Source organism: Dama dama, chromosome 16, assembly GCF_033118175.1.
Source record: "Dama dama isolate Ldn47 chromosome 16, ASM3311817v1, whole genome shotgun sequence".
NCBI classification, from domain to species: domain Eukaryota; kingdom Metazoa; phylum Chordata; class Mammalia; order Artiodactyla; family Cervidae; genus Dama; species Dama dama.
Window position 1 is genome coordinate 12008936 of NC_083696.1, and position 14740 is coordinate 12023675.

At 35.7% G+C, this 14740-nt stretch overlaps 1 protein-coding gene across 1 annotated transcript in view; it reads right to left on the reverse strand.

Annotated features, from left to right (window-relative positions):
- Positions 1 to 14740, reverse strand: part of MUSK (muscle associated receptor tyrosine kinase) — a 91640-nt gene that overhangs the window by 2882 nt on the left and 74018 nt on the right. Inside the window, exons 9-13 of the mRNA XM_061163443.1 lie at positions 12129 to 12392; positions 6992 to 7167; positions 6303 to 6326; positions 1627 to 1828; positions 938 to 1129 (exon numbers count right to left, since the gene is read on the reverse strand). Of these exons, the coding sequence (XP_061019426.1) occupies positions 938 to 1129; positions 1627 to 1828; positions 6303 to 6326; positions 6992 to 7167; positions 12129 to 12392 (858 nt within the window). The remainder of the gene's footprint in view (positions 1 to 937; positions 1130 to 1626; positions 1829 to 6302; positions 6327 to 6991; positions 7168 to 12128; positions 12393 to 14740) is intronic.

Below are 14740 nucleotides of genomic sequence, written 5' to 3' on the forward strand. Positions count from 1 at the left end.
ATTTTTTGCGACCCAATGTATTGTAGCCCTCCAGGCTCCCCTGTCCATGGGATTCTTCAGGAAGGAATACTGGGGTGGGTTGCCATGCCCTCCTCCAGGGGATCTTCCTGACCCAAGGATTGAACCTACGTCTCTTAGTCTCCTGTATTGGCAAGTAGATTCTTTATCACTAGCACCACCTGGGGAGCCCTTCTTTTTTTTTTTTTTTGGTTCCCAATATTTGTGTGAGATTTTCATTAATCATGTAACCTCCATACTAGGGCCATTATGTATAGAGGTAATGTTGTGTCCTGCCCAAGAGCAACAGGCCAAAGTGAACAATCGGTGATTAAAACCAAGTCTACATTCTGGGGCCTAGCTGTGTTTCTGTGGAGCTATGTGAAGAGAAGTTATTTTATTCCAACTCACACAAAGACATTAATTGGGTTAGCATTTGCCTTAATACATACTCCTTTCTTGAGCACATTGTTATCTGCCATTTTTACATTATTTTTTTCCTTTTCTGTCTTGCCATTCTGTGAACATCTATTTGATATCTACGCATGTCAGGCTGAGTTCTTAAACTGAAACATTAGTTCAAAGAAAATTTTAAATGAAGTGAAGACTATAGCAATTGAAAATGGAAGCGATTTTAGAAATATTACTAAAAGCAATGCAAGAAATTGATTTAAAATGTCTGACAAAAGTCTCTTCTGAAAAATATTCAATTTTACAAATTGCTTATCATCAGAACACTTTATAAAGATTCTCTCCATATATATAACCCTATTTTCCAGCAAAGAGGGAAAATTATCAAGACTCAAACTACAGTACCCAAAACAGTAAGGTGAATGATGTGAAGATTTAGCTAATTTGATAATAAATATTATACATAATTACATAGACATCACAATGTGTTTTAGTGGATAAATTTTTTTTTTGATGTGGGCAACTTTACCTTGCTTGAAAGACCCTTCCAAATGCTCCCTCTCCAATATCTCTCACATATTCAATGTTATTCCTGGGATACTCCAGACTGAGCAATTTGGGATTCAAAAGGAGTGGCATCCTCTGGTACATCGGGTTGGGATGAAGTCTGTCTAGCAAGAGCTCAGAAGGAAGCGTAGTGAGGGTTACTGCTGCTGATTCTCTGCAGGTAAGACAGGTAAGATCAGTAATGAGCTGAGGACCAGGTGAGGGCTTTGTACTCAGGTTTGACAGAGACATAGGTGTTTAGGAGGAAGCAAAACAAATTATGCTAAGTTTATGAAAGATCCTTCTGTTTTAGAGCAACAAATAATTTTGGATTGGAGTCTAAAGACACTTTTTTTTTTCTTCAGGAATTTTGTCACCATCCAATCTGGTAGTGGCAGTGGGGCTGAGGGGGCTAACGGGGAGCAGGAACAACCATATTTTTCCAAATTGTGGTTTAGATTCTATCTGTTGCAAGAAACTAACCATAGGACAAGGGATCCTATGCAAAAAGTCATTGACATTTTTAAAGATCATGATGGGGGTGCTTAACTTTAAAACACGGCAGTGGGTGTCATAGGAGACTGTATATATCCTTCCTCCCATCTCCAGCTTCAATGTGAAATAAATAAAAATTTTAAACTGTTAAGTGATCAACTTAAACTAGAATCTCACCTTTTCTTATTTTTCCATTGTTTTCGTCTTCGGCAGCAATAAAGAGTTGTTATGGTAAGAAGCACAAATATGGCAAAGCTGGACATGATGGAGATTATTACAGTCATAGAGTACGTAGGTGAGACAGAGAAGGAGGGCGAGGAGGAGGAAGGCGCATTTGGAATGTCCACACTCGGCTTTGAGGATGTCATTGGCGGGAATGCTGTAAGTCAACAACAGTGTTTTCATTCATTCTTAAACTTTTAAGAAGCAACTTTTGTATTCAAGCAATCAGTAAAGTAAATTTAAGACCATGTGTTTATGTATCAGGTTCTCCCTGGTTTTATATCTATAAAGTGCAATTGTAAGAATCCAGTGAGGTCCAGTTGTAAGTAAATCCAGCTTATGTGTGTTAGCCATTCAGTCATGGCCAACTCTCTGTAACCCTACAGACTGTAGTCCCCCTGACTCCTCTGTCCTTGGGATTCTCCAGGCAAGAATACTGGATTGGGTTGCCATTACCTTCTCCAAGGGATCTCCCCAACCTAGGAATCAAACCCAGGTCTCCTGCATTGCAGGGAGATTTTTTACTGTCTGAGTTATTCAGCTTATAGACTCATAGAATTTTAAAGATGAGACACAGAGAAGGAACATGTTTTTTCCAAGAAAAATGCAGATCCTGAGCTAGTGTTCTTTACACGCATCATATTGTTTATGACCTGACAGCAATCATGGAAATTGTTATTAAGTAAAATATTTTTATGAAATTAAAGTCAGGATTGTCTGAGCTTTTATACGTATGTATTGTTGATTTACACAAACAAATGGAAGAATGTGGCAAATGGAAATAATAGGACTCAATGAGAAAGCTGGTTCATCTAACAGTCAAACTCATTTCAAACTCCTTTTAAAAAGGTCAGTGCAATGTACAAATAAGGTAAAATCTGTATTACTGCTGGGAACCAAAAATATGTGTGTTAGTCACTCAGTCGTGTCCAACTCTTTGCGACTCCATGGACTGTACCCCACCCCACCAGGCTCCTCTGTCCATGGGATTCTCCAGGCAAGAATACTGTAGTGGGTTGCCATTCCCCTTCTCCAGTGGATCTTCCCCACCCAGGGATCGAACCTGGGTCTCCCGAACATTGCAGGCAAATTCTTTAACATGTGAACCACTGGGAAAACCCCTGATATCATACTAACTCTCACTAAATCTCTTTTCCGTCTGAGCCACCAGGGAAACCAAGAGATGTCATACTAAATCTCTCTGTTTGTGGGGTGCAAAGTCCACTGTATATCTATTAAAACCACACTATGAATTATATTTTAAATCCTTTCATTTGATTGACTAAGGACAACATGTATAGAAAATATCTTCATAATCAACAAGAATGTCTTAATAGTAAAGAATGAACTTTGTACCCTAAAAAGAGGGAGAAACTTTATTTTCAAATATTTGTGGGATACCACAAAGACATAATCTTTTTTGTCAGATCATAATTACTAAGATTATGAATCCAAGTGAATTTCAAAAGAAGAAATCATGCAGATCTATTCTTGGATCAAAATGCAATTAATAGTAGGTTAAATAAAATCCAATAGGACATTAAACAAAAGAAAAAAATTGATAACCTTTCAATCAAAGAGTAGAAATTAATCATAGTTACAGATTATAAAATAACTTCCTAACAGTGTTTATGAGATTTGGTCAAAGATGTGCTCAGTGATAAACTCATACCATTATCTCTTTCCACTAGATTAAAAGAATGAAAGTGAATGAGCTGAACAGTTAATTCAAGATGGAAAAGAAACAAAATCGGCAGAAAACAAAGAAAAACAGGTGATAAAGTAACAGCCATGTACAAGCAGAAATTAATAAGTTAGAATACACATAACACAAATGATAGACTTAAAAATAGGTCAATGGTCTTATAAATATTTATAAAGTAGTCTAATCAGTGACATTTTAATTTTAAAAGAAAAATAAAGGCACAAACATACAAAATTAGGAATGATAAAGTCATTTTAACAATAGATTCAAATGTCAATAAAAATGAAGTAATATATAACTATGGAGCTACATTTTAAAAATCTTGAGGGAAATGATGGAAACATATTAATTACCAAATTGAAGAATTAAAAAATCTGAAAATAGTCATAACCAGGAAATTTAAGTCATTATAGTATTATGATTACATTCTTTCAGTCTTAGAAGAGATGTAATTTCTACAGTTTTATAATATGTTCCAGTAAGAGAAAAATCTTTCAGGTTGTTTTAGGAAGTTATAATACTAATATCACAACCTGACAATGTTAGCACAGAAGAAAAGTGCAGACATAGATTATAGAACATAGATTTAAAAGATCCTAAGTGAAATATTAACAATTAACTGCAATATAGTAAAACACACACACACACAAACACAATGATTTCATAGAAGGAGCTATATTAATATAACACATCACAAAGTCAAAGGAAAACTTTCCTTGCTGTCAGTGCTTGAAGCCATTTGAAATAGGATACTTGTAAAAGCAGAGATTATAAAGGATGCCCATGTATGACTTTTAGTCTAGTTGTGGACACAGTGATTTTGCCCTGAGCACCAACAGTTATATAAGTGGGTTTAAAGCCTATGGAGACCGAGTTTGGTCACCCCTGTGACTCCAGCAGGCACCTGGAACTAGAAGGAACTCAGCACAGCAATAAAATATCTGTGCAGGACCAATGATAGCATTTCTCATCAAGCGTCACAGCAGTGATGGATATTACAGACTTCCCAGGTTCCTCTGTGATGGTTTGAAAGCTGCTGTGACTTTCTTTGGACTGAGACATTCAAAGATTTAAAAAATCAATCCAAGATGAGTGGGAGTGAAGTGTGAGTGAAAGTTGCTCGGTCATGTCCAACTCTTGGCGACCCCATGGACTATACAGTCCATGGAATTTTCTGGGCCAGAATACTGGAGTGGGTAGCCTTTTCTTCTCCAGGGGATCTTCCCAACCCAGTGGTCTAACCCAGGTGTCCCACATTGCAGGCAGAGTCTTTACCAGCTGAGCCACCAGAAGAGTGGGAAGGGGGATTTAAATTGGAGAGCTAACCTTCCTGCATTTAATAAGAAAGCAGGAACAATCATTAAAAGAGAGAGGGGACTATTATTGTATCTGCATTTCACCAGAGCCATTCATACCATATTTAACATGTGAAGGAATGTAGTGAAATTTATGAAATTGGCAGTGCAACCTTATTAGTATATATAAAGGGTGATTTGTTTATCAATACTATCAGAAAATGAGAATAAGCCATGATGATTTAGTAAGTTTTTTTTTTCAAAATGAAAAATTGGCACAGGTTCAACAAGAATTTTATGCATTTAATTGTTCATGGGTTTAATTGTTTCTTCTTTCAGGAGAGTTTTACTTTCTCAGCTCTTGTTTATTGTTTCTGATCGATTTGCCCTCATCTTCCCTAGAGCAATGTCAATTATCTCTTTGGGTCCACATTATCAATTTGAGTCTCCAGTTTCTTTCCTTTTAATCTTTTTCTTCTCTTGGTGATTTTCTCTCTTTATCCTTTGCCTTTGAACATCAGAGGAGTCTTATTCACTCATTCATCCACATATTAATGGACTTATTAAATGAATATTGATTGTTAAGTGTCAAGGACACTGTGGTGGACATGACAACTCTCTATGTTAAAGTACTTAGAAGCAATTAGAAAACAAATAATTACAATAAAATATAAAGAGTGTTAACAAGAGTGGTGAGAACAAGGATGCTTGTGAGAATCCAGGGGTATTCTTGGGCTCAAGTCCAGGTTTCAGCATTCTAGCTAGGTTTTCTAGAGTAACTTTAGGTTAAATATCAAGAGTGAGTAGGTGTAACTGGTGGAAGGTATATGTGTGGGTGTGGCCATGGAGGAAGGGGGTGGGGGGAGTCAGGAGAGATAATATTTCACAAAGAAGGAATAACATGTGCCAGAGCCTGAATCAAGCAGTCCCCCTGCTTTTCTAAAAGGGTACCTACAAGTTTCATTCTTGAGTTGGGGAAAGTCTGTAGATAAGACTGCAGAATTCTTTCCTAGAGATTTTGAGATGACTCCTTTAAAACCATTTGGTTTGACCCTGTAAAGTATATACCGAAAACTAGCTGTTTTAAAAGACACCTATCTTCCAAAAGAAGGATCAGTTGTCACAAAGGAAGAGCATGAATTGGCTCAATGAAGAGAGACTGTACTTTAAGAGAAACTATACTTCTGTCCTAGACATCATGAAATATGGATGTAAATACACATGCATGAATCCAGTTACAAACACATAAGATTTCAAGGGCACAAAACACTTTTTCCTCTATAAAGAATTAGGTGATATAAAAAACATGAATGTGAAATCAAAAGGTGATAATTTAAATTGGCTTATTTTATAGCCATAGAAGGGACAATGCTGCTCAATAACTTTGGGATGGAAATAGGATTTATATCATTCATTAAATATGGTGCTCTCCATGGCCTATTTAGGAGCTATAAACTGGGATCTCCAATGATCTGCCTTTGCATTCTACCCTGGATGAGTATAGTGAAAAGCCTTTAAGAGAGAGACTGTACTTTGTCCTAGACATCATCATGAAATATGGGTGTAAATACGCATGCATGAATCCAGTTACATACACATAAGGTTTCAAGGGCACAAACAAAAATACTTACTTGTTAGGTTTTCTTTTTTATAATCTGAAGGGGAAAGGATAAAAATTTGTTTTAGGAACATCCAGATAGCTCCTATGTTCTGTGAGAGAGTGCTAAGAAATGCAGGTTCTCTTTCAGCTTTTTAATATACAACAGGAAAACATTTTTTGCATTCAAATGTGAAAGGATTGCGTCTTTGGAATGAATCCAGCTGTTAGGGCTAACCACATAGTTCCTTACAAATGAAGTTCATTAAAGCAACATGCAGCCATTCAGCTTTGTTTCATGAGATCAGCATTTTCAAACATGTGGCTTATTTTTGCATGCTGAAAAATCTGCTTCCTTGGCTAAGAAAGAGGACTTTATTTCTTTATTCCACTTCTCTGACAAAATATGAGATGTTTCTTAGCCATTGCTCTGCACATTCCAAAAAATGGTATAAGCTGTCATCAGATCTGCTTATGAAGTAAGGTAAGATCTTCAACAACTCTGAAAAGTACTGTTTAATTTCTTTTAGAACAATTGGAATAAATCCTTATGCTAACTGGTGCAATTAGGATAGCAGTAGGATTCTGTTATTAGGTATGGAAGGAAGGCAGAAAAAAAAATTAGAAATGCCTAGAAATGTTAGGAGATTTAAATTCACACCTTAGTTTCCTCAAAATAGTAAATTTCTCTGAACCTCCAGCGTCTCAAGAGAACTCTGTTACCTAAGTATGGCAGTCTGGTGCAGGCCATGGGGTCCCAGTGCATGCTGGGGAGTTTGTTGCAGTCTGGCGTGGAGAACACAAGCATCCCAAATCTGTAGAGTCCCCTGTGGGTCTTTTCTTCCACCACCAGCCATTCTTTTGCACAGAAGAGCTCCTTTACTGCCAAGCAGTATTCTCTAAAATGATTTAGGGAGAACAAAATTTAATGAATCATAGCACGCTGAAGCCAAATTGGAGCCTACATCCTGTATTTTCAGAGCATCATTGTAGTACACTGTCTGCTCTTGCAAAAGTGTCTTTGTATAGATCCTTTTGTAAATAACATGAGACTTAATGAAATATACAGTATATTATCCTGTGAGATGAAATACTATCTTGTTTTTAAAACATCACTAATGCTACTGGAGGAAAGAACTTTCAAGTTCAAAAGGTAAAAAAGATTAGAAATCCCCGGTATGCTTTCTCTCAACTTCATATTAAAATTACCACAAAGGTTCAGAAACAAGTTATACAGAACTTTAAAAGCACACACACTGAAGTCATGGATCAAGCAGTCTCCAGCCTGAGAGGTTTTTCTATAATCTCAGGGCTGATGGGCAGGGCTTGAGGAACACAGTCAGTGTTTCTGTGTGCTTTGGTCTCTGAAACAGAATACCATCACCTTCATGGATGGTTATAGAAGAGCTTGGGGGTCCATACCCTGCCCTGCGCTTGGAGAAGCCGAGTCCTGCCTCATTGCTGTGCTTTCATCTGAGAGAGCTAGAGTAATGTCTATGTGAAAATGGAGCTGTACCTGTCATCTCTATGTGGTACTATGAGTGGAGACTCTGGAGAAGGAAATGACTACCCACTCCAGTACCCTTGCCTGGAGAATTACATGGACAGAGGAGCCTGGAGGGCTACAGTCCATGGGATCTCAAAGAGTCAGACACGACTAAGAGACTAACTCACACACATGAGTGAAGAGGCTGCCGAAAGACTAGGTAGACTAGTTGGATTATATAGAATTTTGTGGATTAATATTTGTTCAAGTTTATCTTATAGAAAATAAGATAAACTACACAGGAGAAACCAGGTTAGTTCCAAATTAAGATATTTGGGATGCATAATAAGAGGATATTAAAGATTAAAGAAATTAAGGATAATAGCAATGTTATTCATTCAATATTTGAAGTATAGAGTAGGAAAGTGTGTGTCCATATGTGTATATGTGTACCTACATATACATATGTGCTTTTTAATACTCATGCCTACACTCCCACTTTTCTAGGCAACCACTTACCAATAGGGGCCAAATGAGCATGTGTAAAATGACTGGGCTGTGCATACAGATGTGATGGGATACAATGAGGGTCATCAGTGTAACAATGAGTTGTAGATTCTTAATGTGTCTGCAAGGGAAGGGGAAGCAATGGGGCTTTCAGCCTTCTGAGAAGCTGAACTGTAGAAATTATTGCTTGGCTTGCTTCTAACTATGCTTGGTTCCATCCTTGAGTCACATAAGCACACCTTTTTGCATTCAGATGTTATAATTGAACTGTGCAAAAGCAACATGGGACATATGAGAAAACTAGCCCCACATTACGTGAAGAAAGCAAATACCTGGGAAAGTTGTTTTTTATTATAAGTTAAAAACACACTAGAGAATTAAAAAATATTTTTTGTTTTCATTGACCTGTAGCCTTTCACTGAAGCATGGCCTTTACAGAAGAGTTTTTCAACAGGAAAAGAATCAAAATGAAAAGGAAATAGACTGAAAACTAGGTTAAGTTAAACATGACAGTGACTGAAGAAAATGAAGACTACAAAAAAGTGAAAACAACTTTGTTCCACTGAAACATGTGAAATCTCCATTGAAAAAGAAAGACTTGGCAAGATATTGAACAAATGATAGAGGAAAACTTTAGAAGTTCTAAACTGAATGCAGAAAGAAAGAATGAAAGATAAAAATGGTGGGTAAGGCGATAAGGAGAGGAAGAATCAAGCAAGAAATTCAAAGTACAAATTAACAATGTATCCCAACAAGAAAGTAGAACACATAAAGAAGATAGAAAAATAATCAGAGATACACTATAAGAAAACATTCTTAAAAAGGATATAAATCTGATGAGGAAAATATATTAGCCATTATTTTTATATTACTTAAAGAAATCTACTCCCAGGTGAATTTTACAAGTATTTTGAGTCTCAGAAATTAAAGACATAATCTTACTATTATCTGGCAAGAGAAAAATATTCCCCACAAAGGAACAAAATTCAGGATTGCCTTATATGGTCTTCATTACAGCACAGCCCCCGCAACTGGTCAGTATGCAAGAATTTTAAGGAAAACTGAAGGTAGCACAAGACTTAAGTTCCAAACACACGTATATGTAATATTATAAAAAATAATTTTTTACATGTAATATGTAAAACCTCTGTTCTGGCTGAACAAGAGGTGAATCAAAGTTGAGAACTTAACAACGACAAGATTTTTCTATGGAACAAATGACAGATCAGGGAGAACAAATAACAGAGAACTCTTCCAGGTACTTGCTGTGTACGTGACTATGCAGTTATATCAAAGCTAAGAATATTCCCCAAATGCAAATACAACATAACTGACTAACACTAGCCTGGTTTATAATTCCACAAAAAGTTTCAAAAAGCAAGTATGGAGGATTCAGTACAGTTACCCTAACTAATTAGGACTACCTATAGCACTCTTTTTAAATTTACTTTTGGCACTTCTTAAATATGACTTTTGGCACTTCTGGTGCACTTTTCCCCTTTCCTATGACACTTAATACCTTCTAAGGTAATATATAAATGGTTTATTTATCATGTATCTTGCTCACTGACTTCTGCTGCTGCAATATACACCCCATGGACAAATGCCCTAGAATAGTGCTTAGAGCTCAGCAGGAGCTCAACAAATGTTTACTGAATAAATGAAGTTCCTTATCATCCATCGAAAGAGGCACAAGTGATCAAGTTATTGTTTATGATTAGAAAACCATGATGAATAGTATGTGTTTAAAAGTCTTACAAATAAGTAGCAGTAAAATATAACATGGTTGGAGACTTTTGAACCACCTTGAAATATCAAGGCAAACAGAAACTATTATAAAAGATATAATACAAATGCAAGGGGACAAAATGAGAATATCTGAAGAACAACCTTACTAGTTATTTACAATGAGCTGAATTTTAATACTAATGTTATTGGAACAAAAAGCAGACGTTACCAGGACTGCAGGAAAATTTTTTTAGAAAAAAACAGTTATTGGGGAAGGGTTTATCGCATTGAATCAAACAGGCAAAACTCATTTAACAGCAGAAAGGATCGGATAACTTAATTACTCATGACACTAATACCTATATAATGTATATGAATTTTGTACCTTAAAAGCAGAGACCAAATCTTTTTAAATGTCTAATTTTTAAACAATTATTAATTATATTTGAGAGAAAAAAACAATAAAATGTGAAAATTTCTAGACTTATTTTTTGACCCCAATATTAATAAATTGTTTACAAGGATTAAAAAATTGAAACAATTTTCAGATTAAAAATACTTGTTTAAATAGTAACTAGAATTAGGAAAAAACATTTAATGGCTTACAGATTTAAGAGATAATTACGCTATTCTAATAAATTTGACATCTCAATGAAAGAGATTTTTTTTTCTTAAAAGGAACAAATTTTTTTTTCTAAAAAAAATTTAAATTATCTTCAATCCTGAGAAAGGACATCTGTGGCCTATGCATGTAAACTGGTCTAGGGTGTAAATGTTGAAAAGTTACTCAATAAATTTATTTTGTGCTAGAGTACGAAGGACACTTCAGTTTAATTCTGGTTGTTCCCCAAGAGATATCTAGATGTCATACCTGATTAAAACATACTCTTAACTGAAGAAATAACAAATTATATTAGTCTTAAAATGTCTCCAAACCTTCAAAATCCGCAGTAAGTTGAAGAATGGAGCACTGTGTTTTAATAACCTCCCCATAGTCCTTGTATGCTAAATAGAGCACTTAAAAACTATTTCAGTATTTAAAAAAAAAAAAAACTATTTCAGTATTAAAAAAAAAAAAAAAAAACTATTTCAGTATTTAAATAGTTCCTGGTTTTACTGAAACAGATGGAAATGTTCTATGTTGATAGTCTTCCTGTTTCCTTGAAAAGTAAACAGCATCTATCCAGTTCTAATATATGCCATGGATGCAGTTTATCTTTTAATCTTGTCAACTCTATTTTGCAAATGAGGAAACTGAATTTAGCCCAGATCATATACATCTAGAAAGTAGTATAAACAGTATTTGAACTTTATTCTAATTAGCTCAAAATTCATATTGATTCCTATCTTTGCTATATAAAAAGTAAATAGAGGCAAAGATAGTTCTATTGAACTTGGATTTATAAATTTCAATGCTTACAGGGTATGGGGGATTTAAGGAAATATTTATAACTACTTCCACCCCTCCATGAGACCAGAGTGTCAGTACTTAAATTAGAATATTGAGTGGAATGTATCTTAATATTCTGAAATGCTCACCAAGATCTCATGTTTATTGGCAAATAATGTTGAAACACTTTATATAGTCTTTATTTTCTCTATCTTAGTTTACCAATGAAATCCATGTTAGTTTGGGATTTTGTTTTTTATTTCCTAGAAAGCTGGGATATCTATGAATATGAAAATAATGTAAACAATAACAAATAGAATATTATACCTTTTGTGACATTTTCTAGCTCAGTGTTAAAGCATTAGTTGCTCAGTCATGTCCGACTCTTTGTGACCCCATGGACTGTAGCCCGCCAGGCTACTGTTTCCATGGAATTCTCCAGGCAAGAATACTGGAATGGGTTGCCATTCCCTTCTCCAGGGGATCTTCCTGACCCAGGGGTCAAACCCAGGTCTCCTGCATTGCAGGTGGATTCTTTGCCATCTGAGCCACCAGGGAAGCCCCATGTATAATAATGTATCATCCATCAGGGATTTACAGGGTAAGAATTTTGTCCAGTTAATTACCTTGTAGTCTGCACAAAAGCCAGCTTTTGCCTTTACTCCTGTACCTGACAACTTCCTCTTTTGAAAACTTTCCCTGTTTGCAGACAAACAGACTTTCCCCATTTATTTATTTTTTAATTTTACCTGCAAATGGGTATAGGAGTAGGTACCACCCCAGGGTTGCATTCTTGGAAGATGTGGTTACAGAGCAAAGCTTCAGCAGCTGGCCGGCAGAATGGGCTCACTGCTTTCAGTTCATTCCAGGCAGTATGAACCAGTAGTTCTTGGGCCTCCTCAGGGTCTGCGTAGGAGTTGTTGAAGAAAACAAGAGCGTCTTTTGCCAGGACAGCATTACACACCTCCCCTCTGTACTGGGCGCAGTAGCCTTTGTTATCTTTCTGTGGTTTGCTGAAAGAAGCAGTGAACAACATTCCAGATCACATGCTGTTTCTGAGCATTCAATCTGCCTTTTTGTTTATTTTCCATTTCCACATCTGCATCACAGAAATAGAAGATTGTACTGGCAAATTGGTTGAAATGTTCCATCTGAATATTGTCATTTCCAGCAGCAGTTATATTACCTCTAGCTACTCCAGAGGTTATGATGAAGATCCAAATTGATAACCATGTGGAAAGCTTTAGAAACTCAAGGCCAGAATGTGTGGGAGTGTTTTTTATTATTTTCATCATAAATAAAATTTGACTCCACATTTCTTACAAATAAGCTGACATAGCAATAAATACATCTACAAAACACATTCATCATGATGATTAATAAGTGACTAAGTGTAGTAACTGGTCTGATCCAAAAACTTGCAGCTTTATAAACATGAAAAGTGAAAAGTGAAAGTCACTCAATTGTTTCTGACTCTTTGCGACCCCATGGACTGTACCCTGCCACACTCCTCTGTCCGTGGGATTCTCCAGACAAGAATACTGGAGCAGGTTGCCATTCCCTTCTCCAGGGGATCTTCCCAACCCAGGGTTTGAACCCAGATCTCCTGCATTGCAGGCAGACTCTTTACCAACTGAGCCTCTAGGGAAGCAAAGCATTGGTTGCTCAGTCATGTCCAGTTCTTTGGGACCCCATGGACTGTAGTCCTCCAGGCTCCTCTGTCCATTGAATTCTCCCATAGTTTATTGAAATGTTATGATAGGTAAGCATTTGAATTTTGTGGCACACATCTTCAATACTCAGATCCTACCACCCACACATCTTCCCAACAGTCCATTAAAGAATAAGAAGAAAGGCACACAGGGAGAAGAAAACATTGGACTCTCAGATGAGAGTCTCTATGACTCTCAGAGGAGCTAAGTAACATCTTCAGTTTTGCTATTTTCTCACCACATGTCTTAGGGAAAGTCATCTGTTCACTTAAGATGCCATACTCTGTAAAGTGATGTAAATACTTATCCTGAACCCAGGTTATTGTGTATTCATGGGTAATAAAAGTACTGGCATAAAAATAAGATTAAAAGCCTATAATGATTGAAGAGGACAACAAGGAAAATGAAGATACTGCTGGTACTCTCTCCACATATCCACTGTTCCCTTAACACAGTGCTGAGAGTTATAGCTCCCATACTCACTTGACAAATATTTATTGAGCACTTATTATGTGCAGGCACTGTAATAGTCTCAATATATCTTTATGCCTTCCATAAGATATTGTTAACAGGGATGGAAAATTCAAGTTGCTTTATCATTTAGATCATCTGTTGGAATTTAGCATTTCATTATCTTTATATAAAAGATTTCAAGAAGAAATTAAACAACTGGAATTTGTTTAATTGAAGTGTTTTAACTGCTAACAGATCTCATCTGAATTTGAAAAATTGATTAGAAATTATCATTGACTTGTCTTTGAAGCAAATTTATTAAATGAGATACAACTCATTCAGGTAAAGCAATGAACTTCCATGAAATACTATATTTTAAAATGATGTTTTCTAATATAGAATAATTTTCTAATTCATATGAGCATTTTACTAATTAGTTAACATGAATTTTATTGTATTACTTGTAGTTTATTGGGGGTTTTAAAAATGAAGGTTTTGAATAAGGGAACACAAAACTCCCAAGAAAACGTGGGCCCTATAAGGTTGAGAAAACACCAGAAATAGCTCATGACTCAGCTTCTGAGGAAACCCAAGGTAGGATGACACTAAGAAAGTTCGAGAGAAGCAAGGATACTGTGCTTTAAGAAACTGAATAATAATACCTAATAACTGGAAGTAACTCAAACTGTTTTACAAAATGGTCATACATATTGATAATCCTTCCTTAAAAAGACAGGAAGAGTGACTGTTTTCACTTAGAAAAAAATATATCATGTAAAAGTTAAATATTTCTCCTGGTCTGTCTGAGTTGAGAATTAATCATCTGTGTTTCATTGTCATATGATAACTATTAAATAATACTTCTTTATTTTTCCACTAATATTTTTAAATAAAAAGTTCATGATTTTGTTCTTTAATTACATAAGCAAAAACCATTTTTTGAAAAAACATTGGAAACTTAGAAAAATTACACAAAGGAAAAGTTAATGAAAGTAGCCTTAGAGATAAGGGTTATTAATAATGAATTAACCAATTCTTTTCTCTGAATTTCTGCTGCTTTTCTTTTAAAAAGCCCTAGAGAAATCTTTAGAACAACCTCAGTGTGAATTAATAGTACTGAGTCCTCATTGATTTGTGAGCATTAGCTACATAATGCAAAAGAAAAGAAAGAAAAAGCGGAATAGGCTTTTAATAGA